Raw genomic sequence first — 27,757 nt, forward strand, 5'->3', positions numbered from 1 at the left:
CATTTACTTCAACACTGTCACATATTCATTTGAAAAGATAAACACTGAACAGTGTTTTTACATGCTGACTTTCAGAATCTGTCTTACATTTGTAATGACATGAGAAAACGACGGCCGGATTTTCTTTCTCGGGTTAACTAACCAATTTAAATGGCTCAAACGAGTCTGTATCTGTGAAAGAGAACGAGTGTCCATCTGGTGAGCTCCAGAATCTGATGCTTTTGTGCCGGTGAAGCGCTGGAATCCAGTCGGTTTTACGGCGTTCTCCTGCAGCTCGTTTTGGAGACGCTGCGTGTCCGGTTTAGGAGCCTGGAGCGCCAGGTATTTATAAAGAACAGTCCGTCAAGTGCTCTGACACACTAGCAATTAGCAGAGCCTCGGGCAGAGAGAAATCTGCCAGGAAAGTTGGTGTTTAAGCGTCGTCTTTGGCATTTGGCGTTTTACTTTCCGTTCTCTCTGAAGGCTTATTAGCGCGTCAGCTTCTGTCGGGTTTTGGAGTGTCCTAGAAAAGCCGTCTCGGGCTAACACTCACTCAGACTGCTTCTCGACAGGCCGCGGTCAAGACGTCTCAGGGAAACGGAGGAAGACGTTCCTCTGTGATCGCCAGCCGCTCAGAACTGGGTCACTGTCAGTAAAAACAACAGTTTGGTCCGATTTGGCATCTTATAAACAGTGCTTGGCAGAGTCATGCTAAAGTAATTGTCATCTTTCTTGTGTACATGCATCAGACTCTTCACTATTCTTATAATATCTGCCTTTTTCCTATGCCCCATGATGCTTAGTTTTTGCACAAATTAGGAGAGTAACGTCCATTAAACTGTAAACAATCAGTGAAAGATTTGCACTGTGAATGCAATAAGTATTTTCAAAAGCTGAACACAATGAGGGTTCATTATTCTGCTCGCGTTTCAAAGGAAATTTAACAGTGTAACAAATTACTGCAACAAAACATTAATAACCCCAAAACTCTTCTGCAGGATTCTATTACAGACGTGGTAAATATCACTGTAGTAATATACAGTATGTCTGTAACACAAGTCACCTGGATCCAAAATGCTCATTACCATTAACACTGAATGATAATATTTCACTGTCATTTTGACAGATAACAATCATTGTGTTTCCCTGCTTTAGAAACATTCAGACTGCTAATAGTGATCAGAAGTAGTGATGCACGATCATGATTTTTCATGGCCGATTCCGATACCGATTTTTTTACAAGCAAACTGGCCGATTCCGATAACGATTTCCGATTTTTTATTTTTATCAAGCAACAAACAAGAAAGAATAAAAGTACACATAAACAAGATGTTTATTTGGTATTTAACAGCCTAAACTGGGTTTTGGCTATTGAAAACAACAACTGTAACCATCTGAAATTAACAGCAGTAATTGCGCAGTAAGTAGGCTACATTCAATACAAACATAGGCAGGCCTACTGACAAAAGCATTTAGCTTTTGTTTTTAAATTGGGTTGAAACTATAAACTGGCCTTAAATGAAAACATTAACTGTAACCATGTAATTTTAAAGGCAACAACTGCATAGTTCCACAATCCAAACAACACATTCAACACTCCAAACAAAGATGTTACTTAATCAGCATTCAGCATTTGTTTTCGTTTTTAAATTTGGTGTAAAGAAAAAAAGGTCTTTACCAGTGAAACTAAATAAAACCAAAGTAGGCTATATAAATAAATTATTCCAAAATGTTAAATCAAATAATGTTTAGTGCAATGAGTAAAACAAAGATGCTACGGCAGGTGCTTTTTAAATCACATTAAGTCAATGTAATTTTAAGGTAAAATAAAAAATATTCATCCTATAGCCTACAGAACTGACGTTTACTTCTGGCTTTTCAAAAGTGCTTGCGAGTTCTTCTTTACAAAAAGAAGCATTTCAGCTTTGTCACAAGTTAGTCTGTTTCGTTTCTCATCCAACACGTGAGAAGCTGAGCTGAACAAACGTTCACTGTCTACGCTTGTGCAGGGCGCGGACAGGTACACTCGCACAACTTCAGCGAGTGCAGGAAAGCGCTCTTATTTGTGTGCCAGTACACCAACGGCTGTTCGCTTCTTGGTATCTGTGCCTCAGACAGGTAGCTCTGCATTTCCAATGCTGTATGGCTGCCCGTATCCTTAATCACTTCATATTTTTCTTCCAATATCTCATCGTGCATCGCCAACAGTGAGCTTGCTCTGTGTGGTAATTTTTCTGCTGGCGCCTCTGTGCACACTTCTGGAAAAATCGGACGAAAAAAATACAAAAAAACAGCCGGTTCCGATTTATGGCCGGTCAACCGGTGCATCCCTAATCAGAAGTGAAAGATTATTACTTTTTAAAAGCATCCGTGTGAAAACAAACCTGGAAAGAGACGTGAGGATTTGAGGAGAAAACCAGAGATTCTTACTGCGTTGAGTGAAATATTCATGTGATAAATCATAAATCAAACCACAAATGAGCAGTATATGTTGTCTTTATTCATGTTGTTACAGTGAAATACAAATAAAAATGAAAGTAATCAGGAGGAAAAGATGCAGCGACTGAAAAAAGATCTTTAGATATTCTTGTTAAATCATGTTATAGTAAAATGAGTGGAATACCCCCAAACACAGTCTAAAACACAGTAGACTCGTTAGAAAAATGGTGGATACTTTGCTAATGACATGTCAGTTCATTATATATGGCATCTGTGTCAGTCGTCTGTTTCTTCACAAAATGCATCTTTTAAATAAACCAGATAATGTATTGATAAAGAGGACTTGTTCCTCCATCTCTCTGTTGCTCAGTGAGGAGGTTTTCTTTGTTTAGCTGTTTCACATCAGAGTTTGGTCTAACCTACTGCAGCCTGCGTCAAACATACATGCTCAGAAAGACTCGCATTATTTGGAAACGCACACTTGCATCTGCCTGTGTTTGTTTATAGAGTGCATTTGTGTCGCCAACTTTCAGCGGCCTTCTTCCCTGAAGCATTTCTTCCCAATTATTTGTCCCACTTGGATTTAAAAAAGGACAGATCACCTGAAAATGAACATTCTGTCATCATTTACTCACTTTCACGTCATTTCTTCATCTGTTGAACAAAAAAGAAGATATTTTGAGGAATGTTGGGAACCAAACAGTTGACGGTAGCCATTGACTTTCATAGTAACACAAAGAGAGCTCATGAAAGCCTGATCAGAGTTGTGTTTTTTTCTCTCTGACGTCACTGATTCCTACGTTAGCTCATTGAGATGAACAGAAATGCTCATAATTAACAATTAGAGTCACTCAAACAGATAGATGTAGTTCTGTTTGGTGCCGCTAATGGTTCAGAAATGTGTATTGCACAGCTTTGCATATGTTTGTTACTTAACTAACACTTTCTGCTAATAATGTTCTTGCATTTTCAGCTCTGTTTAACATGTTTTACCATACTCTCATCCATTGTCCGTGTGAACCTACTATAAAATGCAAGTGTGTTTTTGTGATTTGGGTGTGAATGAACGCATATGGGAGAGCCGTCAGATCCTTCCTTACCAAGAGTGCGATTCTTTATCATGTTCAGACAAAGACGCGTATAGCAGAAGGCATTGTGGGGGAGGTGGAGGTTGACGGGGTCCATCTGAGAACCTCACACCCAAAGCCACATCTGTGGAGGACAAAAGCCTGGCAGTAATGGGCGGATAGGGGTTAGGGGCGAGCGCTGACCTATGGAAATGACTCTGGGCTCCTGTGCGCTGCTGGATCGGACTGAAGGGGGAAGGGTGCATCTCAAACGCTAGCTCTCTGTGTGTGACGCTCGTACAGGGATCGCGGTTGCCAAGAAACGCGGTGTAATTAATTCCGACGTACGCGGAAGTTGAGCGCGATGAGCTGCGCGGAGAGGCTTTCTTTGATGAAGAACCCACGTGATGCAAAGCTGGCTTTCCTCTGTTAAATCACTCCATCCGGCTCTGGAGCGCTTTATTTGTGCCGTTTGGAGTCTGGGCACACTGTTAGCTAAGGCTAGACTCACAGCATTTACAACCTTCACTTTAAAGGCAGGTCTATGAGCTGTCCTAGATGTAGAGCGGCACGATTCTGGATAAATTGAGAATCATGATTTTTTGGTCTCAAATAGAGATCACGATTCTCCCACGATCCTGAACTAAAAAATAATGTGTGATAAAATATTAATTGCTGCAGTCTATTTAAAAGTGTTTAATTAATTTTAATAAATTATTAAACGTTTTAATATATGTGTATTTAAAATATATATTTTTTAATACACCAATTTGTAATATTAAAATTATGAAGAAGTGGTTTGAATGAATGATTCAATGACTCACTCATAAATACTTCTCTTGTTTCATTACTGGTTGAATCAGTGTTTTTGAATGAATCTCTTGAATGATTCAATGACAAATACATTTTTTAACAGTCACTTGTTGCCACCTAGTGGTGAAACAATGTAATCGACACAAAAGTTATTTGAAGCGCCAATTACTTTCAAAAGATGACTTGCTCTATTGTGATCGCTACCATAGACATATAAATGTTTATACCCGAACCAAAAACTTTAATCCCAGTATTTCTATTTTTAAGCCAGCTGTTTCTTACCCAAACATGGTAAATGTCTGCTCTCTGTGTCAGCGGCAGCGCGAACGCAGATTTGAATGTTCCGGTATAATTTTTTTCAAATATTTAATAGACACGGGCAAATCGTTGTCATTTAGAAATTAGATTGCGTGGTTGTTTGAATCGAGATCACGCTCTTTTAACAATTAACCATGCAGCTCTACCTAGATGTTAAAAACTCAGCTGTTAGCTATTAAGTGTTTTTCAAATAGCAGTAATATTGATGACTCATCCTACACTACATCGGATGCCTTCTATACTGAGAACGCCCCGCCCTCTTATGCTCCCTGCTACTGATTGGCTAGTTGCAGATCATGGGCTGTATCCCAAATCAGCCCTTATATCCTCATTTAGAGGATGACCGATAGTGGATTTTACCGATAACTAGGTTGGATCGCACTGGCCGATACCGATTAATCAACCGATAGTTTTGAAAAACAAAGTGATAGTTTAGGAAACAAATCAAATAAAAAATAAACAAATTCTACTGTTCCTAATATTCTGTATGTTGCTCAAAAACAAAATATATTGTGTTCAGCGGAAAAAAGTTTTTTTTTTTACCCAGTCATTTAAAAATAACACATTTTAGAGCTGTAAAGACAATACCATGATACCGTGATATTTTTGCTTAAGGTTATCATATCGTCAAAATCTTATACCGGCCCATACCTAGTAAGATACCCCCCCCGCCCCAGCGAGCTCTGTTGAAATCCCGGTCATCGGGACAGACCCTGAACTTTTGTGTTTTATACTGGTGTGTCTTGTGTTGATTTCAGTCTGGTCTGCAGCTTCATTGCGTGTTTATTTGCACAAAGTCTGCTCTGGTGTTTAGACTACAACAGTCTGTCTTCATGATAGGCTTTGAAATACTGAGATGGATTATGAGCCCTGGAGAAACAGCTGTGCTCTGTACCTGCGTGAATGTTTCGCCATCAGTTATAACCAAATAATAACAGCAAAAGAATCAGTCTTAACTTGCACTGCAGAATTAATATGACCAATATTACCATGTCATGCTGGTGTTTGGACTTGTACCATGTAAATATGGTGGTTTGTGGACATAGACCACAGTAGTACCATAGTATTCTTTCAGTTCTTTGGACTACACACACGCAGCATGGTAATCAGTCACTCATTACTGTGGTGAATATCAAAGTAGTTCAGACGAGAGTTTCATGTTTGTTTATTAGTGACTTTAACAAGTGTTTGGTCCATTTAAAATAGCATAACATTTTATGTAACATAAAAATTAAATGCATTGGGTAAATCTTATCTTCATATTGTGCACGATTCATCAGAGTACTGAGTCATGGGGGAAAAAAACCCCCAAGATATCATAGGCATGAGTTAAGAATTTGTTCCCATGATTACTCATTTGTTCTTTTGTTTTAGTTAAATTGAAACAGATCCCTAATTTGTGACCACAAAACCCTTTTTTTGTGCATGTATCATGTGTGAGGCTCAGTGTGAGTATTTACTCCAGTACTATCCAGTTTAATGAATCATGCCCCATTACGGATTTAAAATGGATGCTGTTTGATTCTGACATTCACATTGGGTCTGTTTTCCCACTCTTTTTTCAGAGTCTTGGCTCAGATTCTGTTTTTGAGCCTAATCGAGTGAGATTTGTTGTTGGGAATGCTAACCAACCCACCCAACCACTTTACCAATTTACATCCAGATGAAGATTAATTAGCTTGGCTCTGAAAGCTCGACACGCTCTTCAATCGATCCCCTGTCTGCCGTTCAGAGAACTAAAGGGACGGTGAACAAACAGTACATGGATTCATTGAACTCTCGGCTGCGTGCTTGGATTACACCGATGAATTGCCTTGGCGGCTGAGATCATGCAGGATCTTTCTGCCGAAAAGACATTGAACAGCACTTGGCTTTCAATGCCAGATCATTCAATTACTGCATTAGAGGTTGAAGCCAGAGGCTCCAAAGAGGTGAAATCCAATTGCCATTGATTCTCGAAATCAGTATCATTGTATTGAGTTTTTTTTTCTTTCGTGCTTTGTGTTTGGCATTAGATGAAACTGCTTCCATCCTTTTGATTTCTGAGACTGAAATCCTGCAGACATTTGAGTCGCCCCGTTCCCGTGCATTTATAAATGGCTTATGTGGTCTTAATCAGATTTAATTGGGTTTATTGAAAGCATTATTGAGTTGAGTGACTCAAAACTGTGTGCTTTTCATGAACGGCAAAGTAATGAAATGATTTGTTTTATTCCGTAACGTAATTAAAGTATTCCTCTCAGACTGTTTCAGCGGGCGTCTTTAAAAGGCTCATGAAATGGAGAATCAAAATGTTCTTGTTGTTTAGACATACGAGAGGTTATTCCACAATAGAAAAAAAAAACCATACTGAAAGTTTCAGAACTCAAACTAACTCACCAGTTTAAAATATGTATTCTTCTTTTCTACTCTTCTGAAATGTCCGGATTTGAAATCAGGAGAATGGTGACGTCACGATTTCCCCTCGACGTGCCCTTAACATGCGTAATCGCTGTATGTAATCAAGCAAGCGTGTTCTGATTAACTCATGTCTGTCCATCAGTCGCTAGAGCCATACTGCTGTTAGCTAAAGAAAGACTTTACTTTAAAAAAAAAACTCTGGTAACTTTATGAACTAACCGTGGCAGCTATTATAGTAAAAATGCAGTAAAAGTTTGCGTGAGAGTTCCATATGTCATGCTCATTTCATATGCAAAGATGTTAGCCAATCACATCAGTTGGTGTTTCCATTGAACGCCCCTTTCTACAGAGGGCTAAAATCAGGTGAGAAAATTACCATTTATATCTAAATTATGATGAAAAAGCCATACTAAGCTTATAATTGCATCTCAGGAAACATTGTAAAATAATTTAAAAAATGCATTTCATGACCCCTTTAAATATTTCAAGAGTGTTGTGAGCTTCTCTTCTAGGAATGCGTTTCATTTTTCTGCAGGACGCTGAAGAGAAGATCTTGCAGAATGTTTCTGTTCGCTCAATGAAAGTCAGTTTGGACCCCATTGACTTTCACTGACTGAACAAAAATACCTTTTGTGTTTCATAAGAAAGTCATTCATAAGTTGGATTGAGACATTATGCTAAAGATTTCATTTTGCGTGAACTATCCCTTTAAGGCAAAATAAAGAGAAGAAATGCATAAGTCTGAATCAGAAGCTGTGTTCTGACTGACGTGTTCATGTGAGTGATGAATATCGTTCATGACTCCAGTAGGAGAATGTGAGCTGACAGCTGAGCATCGTCCCATGGCAAGATCCTTCATCCACACAGAGAATGAAAGCCTCCCAGCTTTGATGTTTTCACGTTGAGTCCAGCGTTGGGTAGCTGTTGCTTGTGTGGTTCTCAGTAGGGCTGGGCGATATGGCCAAAAAAATTATCATCAATTATGAAATCGATAATTATCACAATAAATGTCAATTTTTTCTCTCTTTCTAGTTTAAAGGCAGATTTTTGCTCCAATGTGAAAGTTGTAAAAATCAGACGTTTAATTGTGGTTTTAAACTATTCTTTATGGTCAGAACACGACAAACACTTCGTTTTTTTTAATTCTTTACACTTTTCCAGTCATTTTTCCTTAACAAAATAAATATCTTAATAGAAAGACTAATTTCTTAGTTCTGCACGTTCTAATGAGTAATATTGTTTCAAATCAAGAAACAGATTTGTGCTGCCTGATAATATTAATAATAATGTAACACTTTTCTATTAGAAATACACATTTACTAGTAGCTTGAGTTAGGATGCAGATGTAGATTTATGCTCGTTATCAAAATCAGTAATATCTGTAAAAATTGTAGCAACCTCATTTTTATATGGTGAAATTTTATTATTCTGACTGAGTTTTTTTTTTATTAACCATTGGTCCTCCATAGTAGCATATATTTAGATCATGATAATCACAGTTAAAACCACAAAATAATATAGCAGCTCAATACCATGGTAAAAATGCAATATGGTTTCTAGTAGGGGTGCAACGGTTCAAATTACTCACGGTTCGGTATGTATCACGGTTTTAGGGTTTCGGTACGGTCCGGTATGTGTATGTATGTTTAGGAAAAAATGGCTACTGTCAAATTTAAAGAAAAAAATACTTATTTATTGGGTAACAAACACCTGTCACACTTCTTTACAAAAATAAAATCCTAAGCATTTTTTTACCCCTGCAAAAATCAACTTTGTAACTTAAGAGTGCTTGCATTATTATACTACATGTATCAACATACAGTGCTTTTCAAAATCAACATAAAATATCTCAGAACACTGTGTCACTCTTTTATATTCTATGCCACTATCTTCAAGTTTTTTTGCAAGAAGATCAGTTTGTTAACATTTTCTGTTGCAAGTCGAGATCTGCTTGCGGAGACGATGTCTCCTGCAGTGGACAACACTCTCTCGCTTGGCACTGATGTTGCAGAGACACAAAGGTATTGTTTTGCAAGTTTAGCAACATGAGGATACTTGCTCTCATGCAACTTCCACCACACAAGTGGATCTGCATCTGTCTCAATGGAGTCTTCTGCCTTGTAGGACATCACTTCCTCCTCTATGATATTGGTAAAAGTCTTTGTCTCTTTGTCGTTGAAGCACAAGGCTGCATCCAAGTAAGGCAGAGACTTAAACCTTGGATCAAGGAATGATGCTCTGTTGAGATACTCCTGAAGGTTAGGATCTGTGTATCTGCTTTCTAAGTCCTGAGTGATGGCTGCCTTGGCATCTTTTATGGTTGGACTGTCGTCATCTACAGGCTGCATGGATTTTAGTATCATTGTCTTCAGAGGGTGGACCATTGACAGAGAGGGAGTTGTTTCAGTGCTCAAGAGTGTGGTGATTATCTTGAGGGGTTTAAGCAGATTAATCATTTCCTCTGCTAGTTTCAGTTCACTGTCAGACAACACTGCAATGTCCTTGACATTCTTCTTAACATTTTTGTCCATCAGAGCAGAGTAGATAGCAGGCTGCTGCTCCAGATATCTATCCATCATGTCACAAATGGTATTCCATCGAGTTGGGGAGTCATGTATTAATTTGTGAACAGGTATATTTAGCATCTCCTGCTTGACTTTTAGGGCCTGTTGTGCTTTTATGGAAAAATATTACAACTTTTCTGATCTTACTCAACAGACGGCTTATCTGATTAAGTGCTACTGCCTTCTTGGCTGCAAGATTGAGAATGTGTGCAAAACATCCTATTTGTGGCCCTAGCCCAGCTGCTTCTTTTATGGCATTCACCATGTTCTGTGCATTATCTGTGGTGACTGGAATGGTGATGTCAGGTCTGAGGTCTCTCTAACTTCCAGTCTGTCAGTGCATCAGCCAAATGGCTACTTGTGTGTCTTTCAAAAAGGGGGCATGTTTGTAAGACAGAGCTTTCCATTTTCCAATCCAAAATGTAATGTGCTGTCACTGTTAAGTAACTTTCAGTTGCCCTGGAGGTCCAACTATCAGTTGTCAGAGCTAAATATTGTGCGTTTGCAAGTTCGTTCTCAATTTTGCCCCGTGTTTCATCATACAGTTCAGGAATAACCTGGCTGCTGAAGTGGGTACACGAAGGGATTTCGTAACGCGGCTCGAGCGTCTTAATCATATGCTGAAATCCCACATTGTCAACAACGGAGTAGGGCTGCATGTCTTTGGCGATAAAAAAACACCCAGTACATTCGTTATTTTTCTGTGTCTGTCTGAATTAGCACTGAGTGCTTGTTGAAACACTGAAGGCAATGTGTGCTGTTTCGGTCTCACCTGCGCTCGAGCGCCGTCAACACCCGGGTGATGACGGCGTAAACGACTTGTCATATTAGATGTATTGCCTTGAGCATACGGCACTCGCATCAAACAAATTTTACACACAGTGACCGTTTTGTCCACGTTTTTGTGACCATCGCTACTGTAGCGTATTGGAAACCCAAAATGTTCCCAGACAGCAGACTTATATGAAGCTGGCGGTGGCTCTGTTAGCGGCTTGTCTCCTTCGCTTGCCATGATGAACTGTCTGCAACACACCAACCAACACGTGAGGAACGGTGATGTCCGCAACAGATTTACATACTAAGAGTTGATTGGACATGTTCTCTCACGTGAAAGGCATGCGGAGCGTATTCGGAACCATACATTAGTGGAACTCTGTTTCATGCGTTGTTTTTCTTCACCAAACCATATTATATATGCGTCATCAGATTAACCGCGGTGCACACGCGTGCCGAACCGTGGGAGGAGAATGGTACGGTTCGATTTTTTACCGAGAACCGTTGCACCCCTAGTTTCTAGGTATTTGTATGAAAAGCAGTAGTCTAAATACTAGGGCTGCACGATTAATCGCATGCGATATTTAACGCGCATCTTATCAGTAAAGCCGGTTCTGTAATCAGCGGTAAATCTCCATCACCTGCGTGCTTTCACATTGAGCAGCATTAACTACACATTGACGAGCTGAAGTGAACAACGGCTCTGTGTAGTTAATGCTGCTCAATGTGAAAGCCCGCAGGTGATGGAGATTTACCACTGATTACAGAACCGGCTTTCTGACAAGATGCGCGTTAAATATCGCATGCGATTAATCGTGCAGCCCTACTAAATACATTTAGTATAAATGCATAAATGCTGTAGCTTAATCACAAAAAAAAATTATGTATTGAAGGAGGAGTAATACTATAAAATTATTACTCCTCCTTCAATACTTTTAATACATGTCTACATTAATAATATCATAAAATATGCCACACTTCAAATGACTAGCGCTCTTTCGTTTTGCCTTTGCCGCATAAACATTTTATCGAACATTTATCAAACTCTTGTTATCGTTTATCGCTCAGCCCTAGTTCTCAGTAATGAAGGAATACGGGCTGAAGCGTCAGGAACGGCTGCACTGCGAGCCGTGATGGAGAAATAACCGTGTTCGATTGTGAGATGCAAACACACACTCGTTTGTTTCAGCCAGTTGATCAGGCTTTGTGCCGCGCACCTCTAATGATTCTCATAAGCTCAAAGCATCACACTGCTGAAGTGAGAAGGGAACTCTGATGTCTTTGGAGAAATATTTATCAAACGAGTTCACTATCGGCTTTGCTGTTTTTACTGAATCATTGTAAGGAGTATTAAAATACTGGTTTGAATCAGTATAATGAATCCTTCACTGATTAAACTGATTAAAGTGAATCAGTCAGAGCGGCTCCTGAAGTTCTTCTTCGAGTTCTTTGTTTTGAAGTTTCAGTAAACAGTTTCATTGGGCTGTGAACCAACCAGAGATTGAAATTGCTTTTTTTAAGGTTCTGATTGAACTCCTAAATTTGAAGTAGAAACCTAGGCTAGGGCTGGGTATCGAGTTCGATACTTTTTAGGCACCGACCGAATTGCCTCGATACCATCGAGTATCGAAAAACGTCTCGTCGTTTGGTACCAAATTTCGATACCTAAGGGGTTAATCTCATCACCGTCATTAGTGACGGGCCAATAAAGGCCCGGGTATACTTCACTTTCCGCGTTCCGTTCCGTCTCGCGCTCAGCCGTGTCCGCACAGCTTTCAAAGTATACTCAACCGCGGGCATGAGTGCAGACGGACGAGCTCAACACAGGAGCAGTTTGACTTGCGCTCTGTCTCAACTTTCACCTCGCGCATGCGCTGTTGTACGCGGACCGTCCGCACGGTCTCAAAAAATTGCCTGCACGTGGACGGGGTGCACGGCTGTCCGCGAGCCCTCCTGATGACGAAAATGACGTAATGTGGAGGTGTGCATAAGACTGACATGACACCTTCATAATCATGACATGTCATGAATATGAAGGAGGTTTTATGCATGTTTATGACAACTGTCTTTAAGTGTCATTCGCTCAGTTATGTAATTTTTAATGCAAAGATGACATTGTTTGAGATGTCTTTGTTATGGGCTATGGTTAGGGGTAAGGGTAGGGGTAGGGTTAGGTTAGGGTTAGGTCAAATAATGTCATATTTGCATTAAAAATTACATAACTGAGCGAATGACACTTAATGACAGTTGTCATAAACATGCATAAAAAACCTTCATATTCATGACATGTGTCATGTCATGATTATGAAGGTGTCATGTCAGTCTTATGCACACCCCTTCAAGTAAAGTGTAACCGTTTTTTTTTTTAGATAATGTAATCTTGTTAAAATTGATTTCATAAAATTGGTATCGAAAAATGTATCGTTCAGGAACCGGTATCGAAGTCAAGGTATCGGTATCGGTATCGATATCGAACATTTTTGAACGATACCCAGCCCTAACCTAGGCCTATATGCAGAAGGGCATCAAAGAAACATTGCAAGAAATTTTAATTCATGAGATGGAATTTGAATTAATTAAACTATGGGAAGTTGAATTGTAAATTGTGAACAAATTGGTACATACACTACCGTTCAAACATTAGAGGTCATTAAGATTTTTTCGATGTTTCTGAGAGAAGTCCTTTCTGCTCACCAAGGTTGCTTTGTAAATTAAAATACAGCAAAAACAGTAAAACAGTACAATTTAAAGTACCTGTAGAATTGAGATTTTTTTTAAAGTTGCAACTGAATTCCTGAATTTGAAGTAGCAAACTATATGCAGCATTGCATGAAAGAAGCATTGTAAGAAAGTAATGCTCTGGAGCAATGCACTGGAGCGCGCTGGAGGAGGAGTAATGCGCCGGAGGAGTAATGCGCTTGAGTAATAATCGCTGCACATTCAGTCAATACCAGGTTGAGTTTGGCTGCAGGTTTTGTTTTGGTGGTGTGACTCATTGTCTCAGGGCAGCGCCCATCTCAGTTTGCTGGCCTTTCCCAAAATAGCCCTGTCTTTGGAGCACCGGCGTCCTCCAGCAGATTGAGAGCAAACACTGAGTCAGTGTTTACACACGGCTGTGAACCGTGCAAGGATCCGTTCAGGCTGATAGTCAGATGCTGGACGACGGATCAGAGATCTTTGTCTGTAGTGTTTCATTCTGGAGAGATGGAGCTGTGAAGATGTTTGCAGGCCGCCGCTATGCTGCACTCGATCCACTGAGACGTTACGCTCCAGTCATCCTTCTGCTCAGATACAGTCATATTGAAAACATTGTTAATTGTTTATGAAGTCAAAATGAAATGACTGTTTTGACCTTCTTAATACATGTCAGGCAAAATATAGAAGTGAAGAATTGGCTTCCATTCAATTAATGAGTTAGAATTTGAAATTAGCCACAGATCACAGAATTGGAAATTGTAAACTAAATTGGAATGAACTGTACACATACACTACCATTCAAAAGTTTGAGGTCTGTAAGATTTTTTAAATATTTCTGAATGAAGTTTCTTCTGCTCACCAAATATGCATTTATTTGATCAAAAATACAGTAAAAACAGTGAAATATTATTACAGTTTAAAACATCTGTTTTCTATGTGAATATCTGTTAAACTAATTTATTTCAGCATCATTACTCCAGTCTTCAGAGTCACATGATCTTCAGAAATCATTCTAATATGCTGATTTGCTGCTCTACAAACATTTCTGATTATTATCAATGTTGAACACAGTTGTGCTGCACAATATTTTTGTGGAAACGGTGATACATTTTATTTTTCAGGATTCACAGATGAATAGAAAGTTCAAAAGAACAGCATTTATTTGAAATAGAAATCTTTTGTAAAATTATAAATGTGTTTACTGACACTTTTGATCAATTTAATGCACCCTTGATTAATAAAAAACAACAACAATTTGGATGAATGTTTACTGTGCAAGCTGTCTAACAGCTAAAGCACAGCACGTTAATTAAACCACCACCACTAAATATGCAATCTAAATGTGCAAACACTAGTCAGCCTCACCACTGTTAATGTTGAGCTGGGTTTAGATGGGTTCTAGACTGTTTTTCCTCTCCCATATGCAATCAAGACATTCATTTAGACTGAATTGTCTTGTGTCAGTGTATTTCCAGCAGACAAAATATCCTGCCTGTGGCATCAGCAGCAGATTGTGTTTGATACTGCTGTGTGAGCACACGCTGTCCTCCGTCTGAAGAGCAATAGCAGAATCCACCCAGCGCCGCTGGCAAAGCCTTGAGACGTTCAGCAAAGCGTCTTTCTCCTCCTCCGAGAATCACCCACCTGTGTCGTTGTAAATAAATGCGTCTTATGAATAAGGCCATGTCTTTGCTACAGTGACGGCTCTGCTGTTGCTGGCTGTATAAATGCATATGAATATGTGAGGGCTGTTATTAGCGCTGCACTCATTGCCTCGGCTGTGTTTACCTGCGGCTGCAGACAGACTGATTCCAGACTTGTAGAGTTTTTTTATTTTGTTTTAAGTTTTGTCGTGAATGTGTGTTTTCAGGCTCGGATGAACCCAGAAACCGTCTAGTTATTATAGGACGCTTTAATGCTGTTCCTGATAGCTCCGAGGGAAATGATACTGAAAGTGTTTGTCTAGACGCTCAGATATGCTGTGCTGGTTTTACTGTAGCTTGTGGTTTTGTTCAGTCGCGCTCCACCCAGACTCACGGCTGTAATTCCTCTCTCTACAGCAGACCAGATCAACTACATTATTGCTCAAAATTCAGAGGAATTTAGACAGAGAGCTCATCTTCCACTGTAATGCTGTCATTAGATGAGTTTATGGAGGTTAATGTGTCCTCCTCGTGACAGGACTGTGATAAAGTCGTGTGCTGATCATGCTTTGACAAGATTTATATCATTATATCAGCGGTGTAGGAGCAGATTATACCTACTTTTGCTAGAAATGTAACCTATAATTGTGTTTTTTAGTTTTTTTTTGCATGGTTTCCGTTTAATTTTAGAATTCTTGATGATTTGAGAAAATACTTTACAAATAACAGAAAAAAGTAATGTAAAGTAAAAAAATGTAACGGCATAGTAAATTATTACTATGTGCGTGTTAGTGTGCGTGTGTGTGCGTGCATGTGTGTGTGTGTGTGCGTGTGTGTGTGTGCGAGTGTGTGTGTGTGCGAGTGTGTGTGTGAGAGTGAGTGTGTGTGAGAGTGTGTGTGTGTGTGTGTGTGTGTGTGTGTGTGTGAGAGTGTCAGTGTGTGTGTGTGTGTGAGAGAGAGTGTGAGAGAGAGTGTGAGAGAGAGTGTGAGTGAGTGTGGGTGCGTGTGTGTGTGCGTGAGAGTGTGTGTGTCTGAACCCGTCTGTGCCGTGCATCACTCGTGCATCAGCAGCGCTTCAAACGCACAGTGGCTCAGTGTTTCTGTCCTCACGCCTCGTCTCAGTGTTATCATCACACGTATGAACCAAACCAGTGAGAACAGCACTGCGAGACAGAAAGACAGTTAATAGAGATGGTCCTGATGGCCCACTGTGTGTGTTCCTTTTTTTCTTGTTTTCATGTTTTGATATTTTTAGCTGCAGTTCTTTAATTAGTGAGCTGTGCTTTAGTGGTTTGACAGTAAAATCATCACAGAGACGCTGTCTGCTGTTCATCAAACATTCAGGGTTAATGTCTCTGAAAGTCTCTTCTGTTCACCAAGGCTGCATTTAATTGATCAGAAATACAGTAAAAACAGTGAAATATTATTACAGTGTAAAACAGCTGTCTTCTATGTGAATATCTGTTAAACTGTAATGTATTTCTGTGATGCGCAGCTGTATTTTCAGCATCATTACTCCAGTCTTCAGTGTCACATGATCTTCAGAAATCATTCTAATATGCTGATTTGCTGCTCAACAAACATTTCTGATTATTATCAATGTTGAAAACAGTTGTGCTGCACAATATTTTTGTGGAAACTGTGATACATTTTATTTTTCAGGATTCTCAGATGAATAGAAAGTTCAAAAGAACAGCATTTATTTGAAATAGAAATCTACTGTAACATTATAAATGTCTTTACTCTCACTTTTGATCAATTTAATGCATGCTTGCTGAATAAAAGTATTAAATTCTTTAAAACAAACACTGACTTTATGTATTATTGATATTCACACAAATGACAACTTATTCTTTACTTATTTACTTTTTTCAATAAAAGTAGTGCTATTCATCATTAAATCTAAAGTTTGCTCATCATTCACTTAAAACATACATTTTTTTATTTCGGTAAGTTTATTTTAATAAATTTAACAGAAATCGATTTACAGTCAGATGGCTGTTTCTGACGCCGCTCATCACATGATGCTAATGATGATTTCTCCTGTGAAGAGACACATTTTGGCCAATAAGCAGAAAAGCTGCGCTGCTGTTTCAGGACAAACCAGTCTGAACACCGGAGACAAGAGCTGTGTTTCAGTTGTTTGTTTGGGAAATTTCATCAGAATTATTGTGTTCAGACTGAGTTCATCTCAGCCCGTGCATCATTCTAGTGTTTTAAATGAAGGATGATGTTTTTCAGGGCTGTCAAGAGATTAAAACTTTGTATCTAATTATTACACGTTGTGCCAATTAATTAATCTAATTTGGGGTGAGAAATTATCTTAAGATCATTTAAAGTCATTATTGTGTTAAATGGGAAAAGCATTGAACAAACTGTACAAATTTTGATTTGACATTGTGAAAATAATGATAATAAATAGGTATACATTAAGAAAAAATAAATGTTGAAATATTAAAAGATTTAAAATGAAATTATACTCTAAATAAGAACCTAAAAGAATCAATAGGTGGCAGCGAGTCACTGTCATACTGAGTGAGTCATTGAATCATTCATTCAACCGATTCATTCAAACGGCAGATTTATTCAGAAACAAAGTGACTGTCTTTATGAATGAGTCACTGAATCACTTGATTTATTCAAAAATACAGATTCACTCAGAAACAAAACCCTTCTGTGTGTTGATCAGAGACACTCATCAGTCCTGCTGTAGCTTTGATTGTAACTATTTTCAGGTCTGGACTGGGCGCTGCGTTAAATGCACTGGTCATTTTAACATGTTAATTTGTCCATAATTAATTGCACCAAATGAGCAGATGATGAAATGAGCAGCCCTGGTTTTATTCTAACAGTTGTAAGATGCTGATGTGATTTGTGCTTGTTAGCAACCTTACAGTGCTACTGTCACCGGTGTCCGAACCACACGTGTGCCACGGACGGCCTGTGTTACGTGTCCATCACTAAATCCGGCGGAGTGACCACACAGCAGAGCTGGTGCATCAGCGAGAACGAGCTGATCCCACGAGACCGGCCCTTCGTCTGCGCTCCCTCCGCCAAACACGACACCGGCATCTACCCCATGTGCTGCGACACCGACTGGTGCAACAAGAACCCCGACCCCAACGCATTCCCAGGTAAGGCTCTGTGTGTGTGTGTGTGTGTTGTGAGAGAGAGTGTGAGTGTGAGTGTGTGTGCGTGTGTGAGTGTGAGCGTGAGAGAGTGTGAGCGTGAGAGAGTGAGCGTGAGAGAGTGTGTGTGAGTGTGTGTGTGTGTGTGAGAGAGTGTGTGCATGCATGTGTGAGTGTGAGCGTGAGAGAGCGTGAGTGAGAGTGTGTGAGAGTGTGTGTGAGTGTGTGTGTGAGAGAGTGAGTGAGTGTGTGTGAGTGTGAGTGTGTGCGCGCATGCGTGTGTGAGCGTGTGTGTGTGTGTGTGTGTGTGTGAGCGTGCGTGTGAGAGAGAGTGTGTGTGTGTGTGTGTTGTGTGTGTGCGTGAGTGTGTGTGTGTGTGTGAGAGTGTGTGTGTGTGTGAGTATGTGTATGTGTGCGTGCGTGCTTGCGTGCGTGCGTGTGTGTGCGCGTGCGTGCGTGCGTGTGTGTGTGTGTGCGCGTGTGTGTGTGCATGTGAGAGAGAGAGAGAGAGTGTGTGATTTCACTGAATGTCTGCGGCAGGTTTGAGAGAGCAGAGGTTGTGTTGTGTTCAGTGTCAGCAGCTCTTGATGGGGTGTTTTCTCGTTTGTTTCTCCACATGAACTCCTCTCATCTCCGGCTCTGAGCTATGGTCACTAATAATGTGCGTTTGAGAACACAACACTCCTGCGGTTTTCTGACAAAATAAAACCATGATAGTTTTAAGCTTGAAAAAGAGAGAAAATAAGACAATTATAAATATTAGTATTGTAATTATTTTGTACTGTAAAGTAAAATTAATTATTTTTTTACAGAACAAATATTACAATAGTAATATTTCTTTTTGTAATATATTTATTTAGTAGTAATAAAGACAATAGAAATTATAATAACTATTGTTATTATTTATATTATTATTACGATTACTTTGTTGTTGTTGTTGTTGTTACTTAATAAAGCCCAGCTATGTAATAATAATAATACAATTTATTATCATTGATAAGAATAATAATACATCAAATAATAAAAATAGATAAAATAAAAAATAATTATTATTTTATAGCCAGATTGATATATAATAAAAAAATTGCCAAATTCTGCAGTTCTTTCTTATATACTGCATTTTAATTCATAAGTGCAATTTTCAGATAAATTGCAGTTAGTTTTTTGTTTTTACTCAAATCATGCCATCCTGATAATCAGCAATAATCATTCCTGAAAGAACTTCGAAACTTCGGTTTCAGACTAAATTGTTTACAGTGTTCAGTTCATTCTGTCATCAAACGGACTGCTAAAAGCAAACAAAAAACTTTGGAAATGGTCTCAGTGTTTCTGTCCATTCAGTGACAGTCAGTGGGATCCAAAACAACATTAGATCTGACGGACTGCACACTTTATGCACACTTTATTTTTAGAGTTTTTTTATTTTATTTTTTATCATTTTAATTTTTCTGCACTCCTTTTTAACGGTTAAATTAAACATGTCTAATTAATTAAAATCATGAAACTTAAACAATTTAAAATCAATTTATTAAAAGTTTAACACAAATGACATGTTTAGAGCCCTATTAAATGTTTTATTTTTTCCAACCTTATGTTTTATGGATACCAAATTCTGTTTTAGCATGTCTAATTTTTTGAAAGCATAAAAACAAGTTTGAAAGCCTTCAGGACGTCTCTGTCTCACATAAACCCCAGCCCTGTCCGACAGAGAACAAACAGAGCTGCCTGTTCTCTCACACACATTAAGTTCCCTTTCATGGGAACTTCGAACTGCGTCCTCTAGGGGTCGCTATGGGGAACGCCTCGTCGTGACCCGTGTCTGAAGCATACATTGAAAAAACACCAACTCGTTGGCCGGCGACAGCCATGACGTCACTACCGGTGCGACTATAGTATAAATAGGCGCCGGGAGCACACATCATTCTCTTCTTCGTCTTCATTGACTGTTCTGTTTGAAGCGTGCATTCCAAGGAAAAAGTAAGAGCTATCTCTTTCATTATGGCGAGCACTAGCACAGCATTTAGAAGGTGTGTGCGTCCGTGTTATCGCTATTTGACACCAGATGACACACACGATCTATGTGTTGTTTGTTTGGGCGAAGAGCACGCACGCGATGTCCTCGAGGGGGCAATCTGCGCGCATTGTGAGTTTTTTCCAATGAAAAAGCTCCGTTCTCGTTTGTCTCTCTTTTCAAGTAAAGACGGGCAGCCATCAGGGAACCATGGTTACATAAGTAACCTGAGACGTTATCCATGTGAAGACTCAGAACCTCTGTTTTCTGTTTTCTTCTGATGAACTCATCCTGTGTGGATGTAATGGAAATCCGCTTGGGTCGAGTCACACGTGATTGTTTGCTGTTGTCTTGGCATGCGTCTAGACGCTCGTCTATGGGAACGTCTCGACTGAAAAAGGAAGTGATAGAGTTACGATGCTCAGATTGACTCGTGTGTTTCTGTGTGGTCTTGATGAAAGACTCATTGTGTGGAGGTGTCGCCTGATACAGAGCGTGTGTGTTTGATGCTGTCAGGTGCTCAGTTTGGAGCGGCTCATTGGCTGATCTGATCGTGATTACACACTAACCTCAGCACTTCCTGTGTCTGGAAATCTCTCATCTGATTGGCTTCTGAGTGTGTATGGACACTTTCTTCCCATTCAGCTGGGCACAGTGTTATTTTAGTACTCTTAATATACTATTATATAGTGCTGTCCAATGATTAATCGCATCCAAAATAAAAGTTTTGTTTACATAATAAATGTATGTGTACTATGTTTATTTATTATGTGTCTATATAAATACACACACATACAGTATACATTTTGAAAATATTTACATGTATATACATTTATATATTTATATTATTATATTATATATAAATATATTTAATATATAAACATAACATTTTTCTTAAATATATACATGCATGTGTGTGTATTTATATATACATAATAAATATGTACAGTACACACATATATTATGTAAACAAAAACTTTTATTTTAGATGCACTGTATATATGAAAATATACTATTGTAAAACACACTGACTAATGATGTGAGGTAGCAGCGTTTGTAATGAAGTGTTCGCCGCTCCACAGCATTTGTGATTTAAAAACAGACGTGTGTGAACTGTAATATGTACAGTATGTGAATAAAAAAAAGTCCTAAAATTTCTTAAATTTAAGGTCATAAGTCTAAAAAATCTTAATCATTTTAAGAGGTCTTAAGTTTGAGGATGGAACACAGGGATCACAATACGGCCGAATGTGATTATTAAACTCCAGAAGACTTTGATTTCACTAAATATGAGTGAAATTGTGAATATTCACAATCTATGAATACATGAATGCATTTATGCAGAGCGATTGTGATTTATTATATATATATATACTGAAATATTTTGAGTCTAGTGTGATTTTTTTTGTATTCTAATAAATTCAATAATTTAGCTTGTAATGTATTATAAAGGTATTAAAAAGTTTTTCACAATTTAGGGCTTTAAAAAGTTCTTAAATCAGTGCAGAAAGTTTCATGAAGTCATGCCATTAAATGTTGCATGCACTGAAAAAATTTAATATCTATAAAAATTGAGATGCAAAAATGAACGGATTACGTCGTGTTTTCTGAGAAACCGAACAAAATATTTATTGAGTTTATGCTTAAAACAAATATCTGTTAATGAGGAATAAAAATTACTTTTTCATTTGAAATACAAGACATTTACATTTAGAGACCTTATTGACATATAGTGTTCCCTTCAATTTATTCCTTAATTTTTCTTTCTTTGGTCTTAATGTGATACATTTGCCTTCATAAAACCTGCAGAGACCTGCATTAGAAAACAACATTATTTTATGAATTGTCATTGCACCCCTGAAGTTTTTGTGCTGCACTCTTCAGGCAATGTCTTCCTCATGTTTCTCTCATGTTTTCCTCATGCATTCCTCATGTTTTCCTCACGTTTCTCTTGTTTTCCTCATGTTTTCTTCATGCATTCCTCATGTTTTTCTCATGTTTTCTTCATACGTTCCTCATGTTTCTCTCATGTTTTCTTCATGCATTCCTCATGTTTCTCTCATGTTTTCTTCATACGTTCCTCATGTTTTCCTCATGTTTCTCTCATGTTCCTCATGTTTTTCTCTCATTTTCCTCATGTTTCTCTCATGTCTCACTCATGTTTTCCTCATTCCTCATGTGTTCCTCATGTTTTTCTCTCATGTTTTTCTCTCATGTTTTCCTCATGTTTTCCTCATGTTTCTCTCATGTTTCACTCATGTTTTCCTCATTCCTCATGCGTTCCTCATGTTTTTCTCTCATGTGTTCCTCATGTTTTTCTCTCATGTTTTCCTCTGTTCCAGTGCCGACGCAGAAGCCGCCGGCGTTGGGGCCCGTAGCGTTCGCGGCCCTGATCGCGGGGCCCGTGTGTGTGGTGTGCTTCCTGATGGTCACCGTCTTCTACATCTGCCACAGCCGCTCGGTCCTCCACCACCGCGTGCCTAACGAGGAAGACCGGTCCATGGACCACCCCTTCATCACGGTGGGAACCACACTCAAAGACCTGATCTACGACATGACCACATCCGGCTTAAAAAATATATAATTTTAAGTAATTTTTTTTGCCTTTGTCATTTTTCTTAGTTTTAATTTTTTTTTTCAATTTTAGTTTTAGTAGCTTTAGTACTTAAAATTAGAAAAGTCAAAAATGTCGATATGCTATTATAGTATTTGTTAATATTTTTAATTAGGTTTTAATTTTTTTAAGTTTTAGTAATTTTATTTGCATTTATCATTTTTCGTAGTTTTTTTTTATTATTGATATTTAGCTTTCACTTAATCAATTTTAGTTTTAGTACTTAGTTATGTATGTTGCCTTGGCAATTAACTTACATGTTAAAATAGTAATTCAGGTATCGTGTTTTTACGCCCATGTCTGACTGACGAGAAACAGTGAGGAGTTTCCTGTTTTTCTTGCTTTATTTACATGCTTTTCACATCATATAATTATGTGTTTGTCTTCCTGAGCATCTGCACTCTTTGTGTGCGTGTCTGCTCTTCTCTTTGTTGTGTAGTCTGTGGATCTCCTTCTCTGTGTGTGTGTGTGTGTGTGTGTGTGTGTGTGTGTGTGTGTGTTTCACCAGCATCGTCACACAACATAATTAAACACTGGCTGCCAGGGCAAAGTGCTACTTATCTTACTGGCACGTCTTCAAGATGTTAAAGAACAGACTCGTAGTACTCTCTCGAGCCGCGTATGAGAGACGTAACATCAGTCCTTATCAGACTGCCACACAGACACATGAAGGTCACTCTCACAGATGTCTGGACTGTGTCTGGTGTCTGGTGTCTGGTGGAGACGCTCGAACATGTTCGGGCAACATGAGAAACCTCCTCAAAGACATGGGTCTTTTCTTTTCTCTGTTTTCCACTCGTAGCATTGAGCCGTGTGTCTGAATCAGTGTTTGCACGCTTTGTGAAGCTGAATCGTGAATGACGTGTTTCTGCATCATGCGACGCATTTCTGAGGGGAACTGAATGCATGCAGTTATTAACATTATAAATCTAAGAGATTCTTTTTTCCCCAAACTTAAAAGTAGATATATAACACTATACTTTGTGTTATATTACCCTTGGCTTTAAATTATCGAGAACTAGTTGACTAGTGTTTCTGATTTTTCTCTCTTCTGACCAATCAGTCTTATTATTTTTTTCCTATTATGGATTTTTCAAACAAGAATGCAAAAATGAAATTTTGCCATCATTTAGTCATTAATTTTTTTTATATTCTCTCCCATACAGCAAAAAAATATTTTCAAATATATTTCAAAATATACAAAAAAATGGTCAATAAAAATATTTGCTAATATACAGTATGTTTCAAAATATATTTGCACAAATATATTTTCTACTAATACATTTTTTGGTCATTTTTTGTATACATTTGAAATAATATTAACAAAAAAAAAAAATGTTGAGCTATATATTTCAATCCAAGAAAATACATTCATGTGTCACATTTGAAGAAAATCTTTGTTGTCTATAAAATGTAGGAACATATAGCATATTTGAGTAAAACTTAATATGCATATATAGAGAGACAGAGAGAGAGAAATGGTTCTGAATCGTGAACAACTTTCAGTGGAATAACAGAAATCTCTCAGGTTTCATTAAAAATATCTTCATTTGTGCTCCAAAGAAAGGTCTGGAACAACATCACAGAGTCACTGATGGCAGAAACTTCAGTCTTTTTAATGGATTGGAGAGACATTTCACTGGCAAAGATGAAAGATTACTTCTATATTTATAATCTAAGAAGTTAACTTTATTGTAATATTGTTTCTAATTTATGATCGAATCCTTCTTATGAATGTGCAGATGTTCAGAATGGATGATGTATCTGAGCTGGAGGCCTTTGGCAGGTTTCAGATTCGCATGACCACAATCGAACACGTTTCTTCAGACAGTGACTGCATGCTTTTAAAAGACGGACTAATTTAACTTCTCAGAAACTAAATGTGCTTCAGAAAGCATGTCTGTAATGAGCGTTTCTCAGTGCTGATCACACAAATGTCACGCTTCACGTTTAAAGAAGGCCTCTTTCTTCCATGCTCTTCCAAAATATTTTTCTTTTCCAATAAAGTATTTTAAAGCTTGGAATAACTAGAAAAATGTATATTCTTTATAAAATAGCCACAGATTTGTAAGATTTCATTAATTGATATGACTTTTTCAGGTCTAGAAATCACACTTCTAAAATGAAGATGCCCCAGGTTTTGATTTTTTAATCTGATTTAAGGCTGAACTAATTTCAAGTGACCACCGTACTTCTCTAGCTCAGTAATCACAGTACATTAAGACAGATGTTTTGCATTACAATTTTTTGTTGTTGTTTATTTTTCAGATTGTTTAAATCTGAATATGATGTATTATTTAAATAATGTGCAATAATTTGCATAAACTTCTACAACTGAAATCTGAGCATTGCATTAAACATTTCAGAAAGTGTTATTTTAGTATCGTTGAGATACTGTTACAGTTATTATTAATGTTTTGAAGTAGTTTCTATTATATATTTTCCAGTTTTCATTTGAATTTTGTTGCGTTTTTGTCAGGTTTTTTTTAAATAGGTCTGCATGTAGTTTAATCAATTTAAACTAAATGAAAAGTTGTATAATTCTGGATAAAGCCAGATTCATAATAGATGTTGTTGATATATTAAAGGTTCTTCCAGCGGGATTTTGGATTTCTCCTTTTATCACTCCTTAATCAGAAAATACTGTCAACAGACAGGAACAAAGTCATTGTGAAATGTTAAATAAATCAGTGTGAAAGAATTATGATCAAACTTTAGGTATATAGACAGGAATAAAACTGTAAAGTTTGCTGTTTGTAAGAGAAGAAACTCTTTAAAGATATGGATTGGAAATTAAATGGAATTGAAAGACTAAAATAACTATTTCTGTCAACAAAATACAATTCCTCTGCAGATTTAAAACCGCTTGCAAACATGTCAGGTATTCATTCCTGTGCAAACAGATTGTGAAAGTTACCGTGTTTACAGGCTTTACCACGGTTATGTTGTCATGACAACAAATATTGGATATAACTTATGACACAGACAGGTTAGTCTTTATATACTCATGGCTGTAAAGAGTTAATCATCGTTATGTCCGTTCGTTCAGTGTCCCGTCGCAGCAGGGTCCTGAGCTTCTATTAGTGAATCTGCTGTAAGCCGGGCTCTGATTGGCTCTCGCTGACACCCCACTGCCTCTAAGGCTTCCCAGCATTCCTCTCTCTCTCACTCACACACACACACACACACACACACACTCACACTCACTCACTCTCTCACACCTGCCATACTGTACTCTCTCTTTAGGGCCAAATAGCATTGCACTTTACTCTGCTGTTGTGTTTGGGTTTGCCAGTGAGTGATGTAGTTCTGTTTGATTTGTGCAGTAATCTGACTGATTCTGATGTTGTGATTCAGAGCAGCAGTAGATGTTAGTGAAGCATCAGGACTGAAGCTCTGGATCAGCTGAGGGAGTGATCAACTCTCACTCTCTCTCTCTCTCTCTCTCACACACAGACACACACACACTTTTGATCAAATAAATACAGCCTTGGTGAGCAGAAGAGACTTCTTTCATGAAACAAAAAAAATGTTACCGACTCCAAACTTTGGAATGTTAGTGTATATTTGCACAGAAATTTGTAATAATTAATTGTTTCCATTAAAGTTGTCAATTTAAAAAATGCTGCTTAATCAAATTAATCAAACGACCGTTAATGAGATACATTTATTTATTTTAGTTTCACTGTTCAGAATCAACAAAACAGGTTTTCTTACATTTATTAAGGTGAAATGACACTTTTTGTTCTAGTATCCACTGACAGTGTAAGGTTCTGTCTGTGACAAGAGTGTGTGTGTGTGTGTGTGTGTGTCTGCTCTGGTGCAGGTCTCCCTCTGCTGGTGCAGCGGACCATCGCCAGGACCATCATCCTGCAGGACAGCATTGGGAAGGGCCGCTTCGGGGAGGTGTGGAGGGGCAAGTGGAGAGGAGAGGAGGTGGCCGTCAAGATCTTCTCCTCCAGAGAGGAGCGCTCCTGGTTCCGCGAGGCTGAGATCTACCAGACCGTGATGCTGCGGCACGAGAACATCCTCGGCTTCATCGCCGCCGACAACAAAGGTCAGCAGCACTGGTGCATGCTGGGACGAGAGTACGGGTCTTACTGTGACTGCACCATATATCAGCCAGTTCATGTTGTTTTTTCATGTTATCATCATCGGTCTGAAAATATAATTGATATATTAAAGCGATTTTCAGTCATTGTTTCTTATGGGTAAAGCTTAAGCAGCTGGTTATGCATGCATGCACAGATATATATTATATCTAATTAGTGTTTATTGTGTTTATTATTGCTGATTGCTGATGTTTATAGTGTTTTGATAGTTTTATTACAGCTGCAGTTTAACAGTTGGAAATCTGCTCCGCTGTGCTAGTGTTGCAGTGTTTAGATGCAGCAACGGCGTTTTTGTAATTGCTCACAGTATATTTAATATTCATTCTACAGCTCTACTGTTGTTAATTTAATTATAAGTAATGTTTTGCCAAATACATTAAGTTAATGCTTGTGCAAAACAATCGCTCCAGCAAAGTTTTTTTTTGTTTACAAAATACTGTCATTAATATAAAAAAAATAAATAAATAATTGGTAACACTTTACTTAAAGCCTTTATGTATAATGCATTATAAAAGGTTATTAAAGGGTATAATGCATTAAAACTACTTTTATAGTGCATTATACATAAAGGCTTTAAGTAAAGTGTTACCGACATTTTTAATAAAAAAAATGAAGATTCTGAAAGCGTCTTAATAGTAACAGTAAATATATTTTATAATATAATTAATATTATATTTTTAAAATATAATACAACCCCAATTCCAGAGAAGTTGGGGCATTTTGTAAAATGCAATAAAATCAAGAATCTGTGATAAGATATAATCACCATATTTGTAACAAAACTAGACTAATAAATGACATTGACATTAAATAATAATAATAAATGACAAGAATGTTCAATAAATGCATTTAATAAATCTAAAGATTGAGATTTATCGGCCAATATATCTGTTATCAGCTTTCAAATCTAATAAACTATCAGCCAAAATTTCCGTATCTGTTCATCCCTTCGTGATTTTACTGTAATTGCACATCTGTCGGTTTACCTGTAATGGCCAGGAGCTGAATGAATCAGAATCAAGTTCAAATCAGTAAATATGTGTGTGTGTTTGCGCTGGTTTGACAGCTGTCTTTAGAAGAGAAGGAGTGTCTGTGAGTGTCCTGACTTGTTCTCGTCTCAGATAACGGCACGTGGACGCAGCTGTGGCTGGTGTCGGACTATCACGAGCACGGCTCTCTGTTCGACTATCTGAACCGC

General features: G+C 38.1%; 1 protein-coding gene across 1 annotated transcript in view; it reads left to right on the top strand.

Annotated features, from left to right (window-relative positions):
* The window catches only part of LOC107693469 (TGF-beta receptor type-1), a 44,638-nt gene that overhangs the window by 4,921 nt on the left and 11,960 nt on the right, over positions 1-27,757 (top strand). Inside the window, 4 exon segments of the mRNA XM_074187033.1 lie at positions 17,580-17,828; positions 22,176-22,400; positions 26,262-26,504; positions 27,681-27,757. Of these exon segments, the coding sequence (XP_074043134.1) occupies positions 17,580-17,828; positions 22,176-22,400; positions 26,262-26,504; positions 27,681-27,757 (794 nt within the window).

The sequence above is a fragment of the Sinocyclocheilus anshuiensis genome, unplaced genomic scaffold (assembly GCF_001515605.1).
Source record: "Sinocyclocheilus anshuiensis isolate Anshui unplaced genomic scaffold, SAMN03320099.WGS_v1.1 scaffold987, whole genome shotgun sequence".
Taxonomy (NCBI): domain Eukaryota; kingdom Metazoa; phylum Chordata; class Actinopteri; order Cypriniformes; family Cyprinidae; genus Sinocyclocheilus; species Sinocyclocheilus anshuiensis.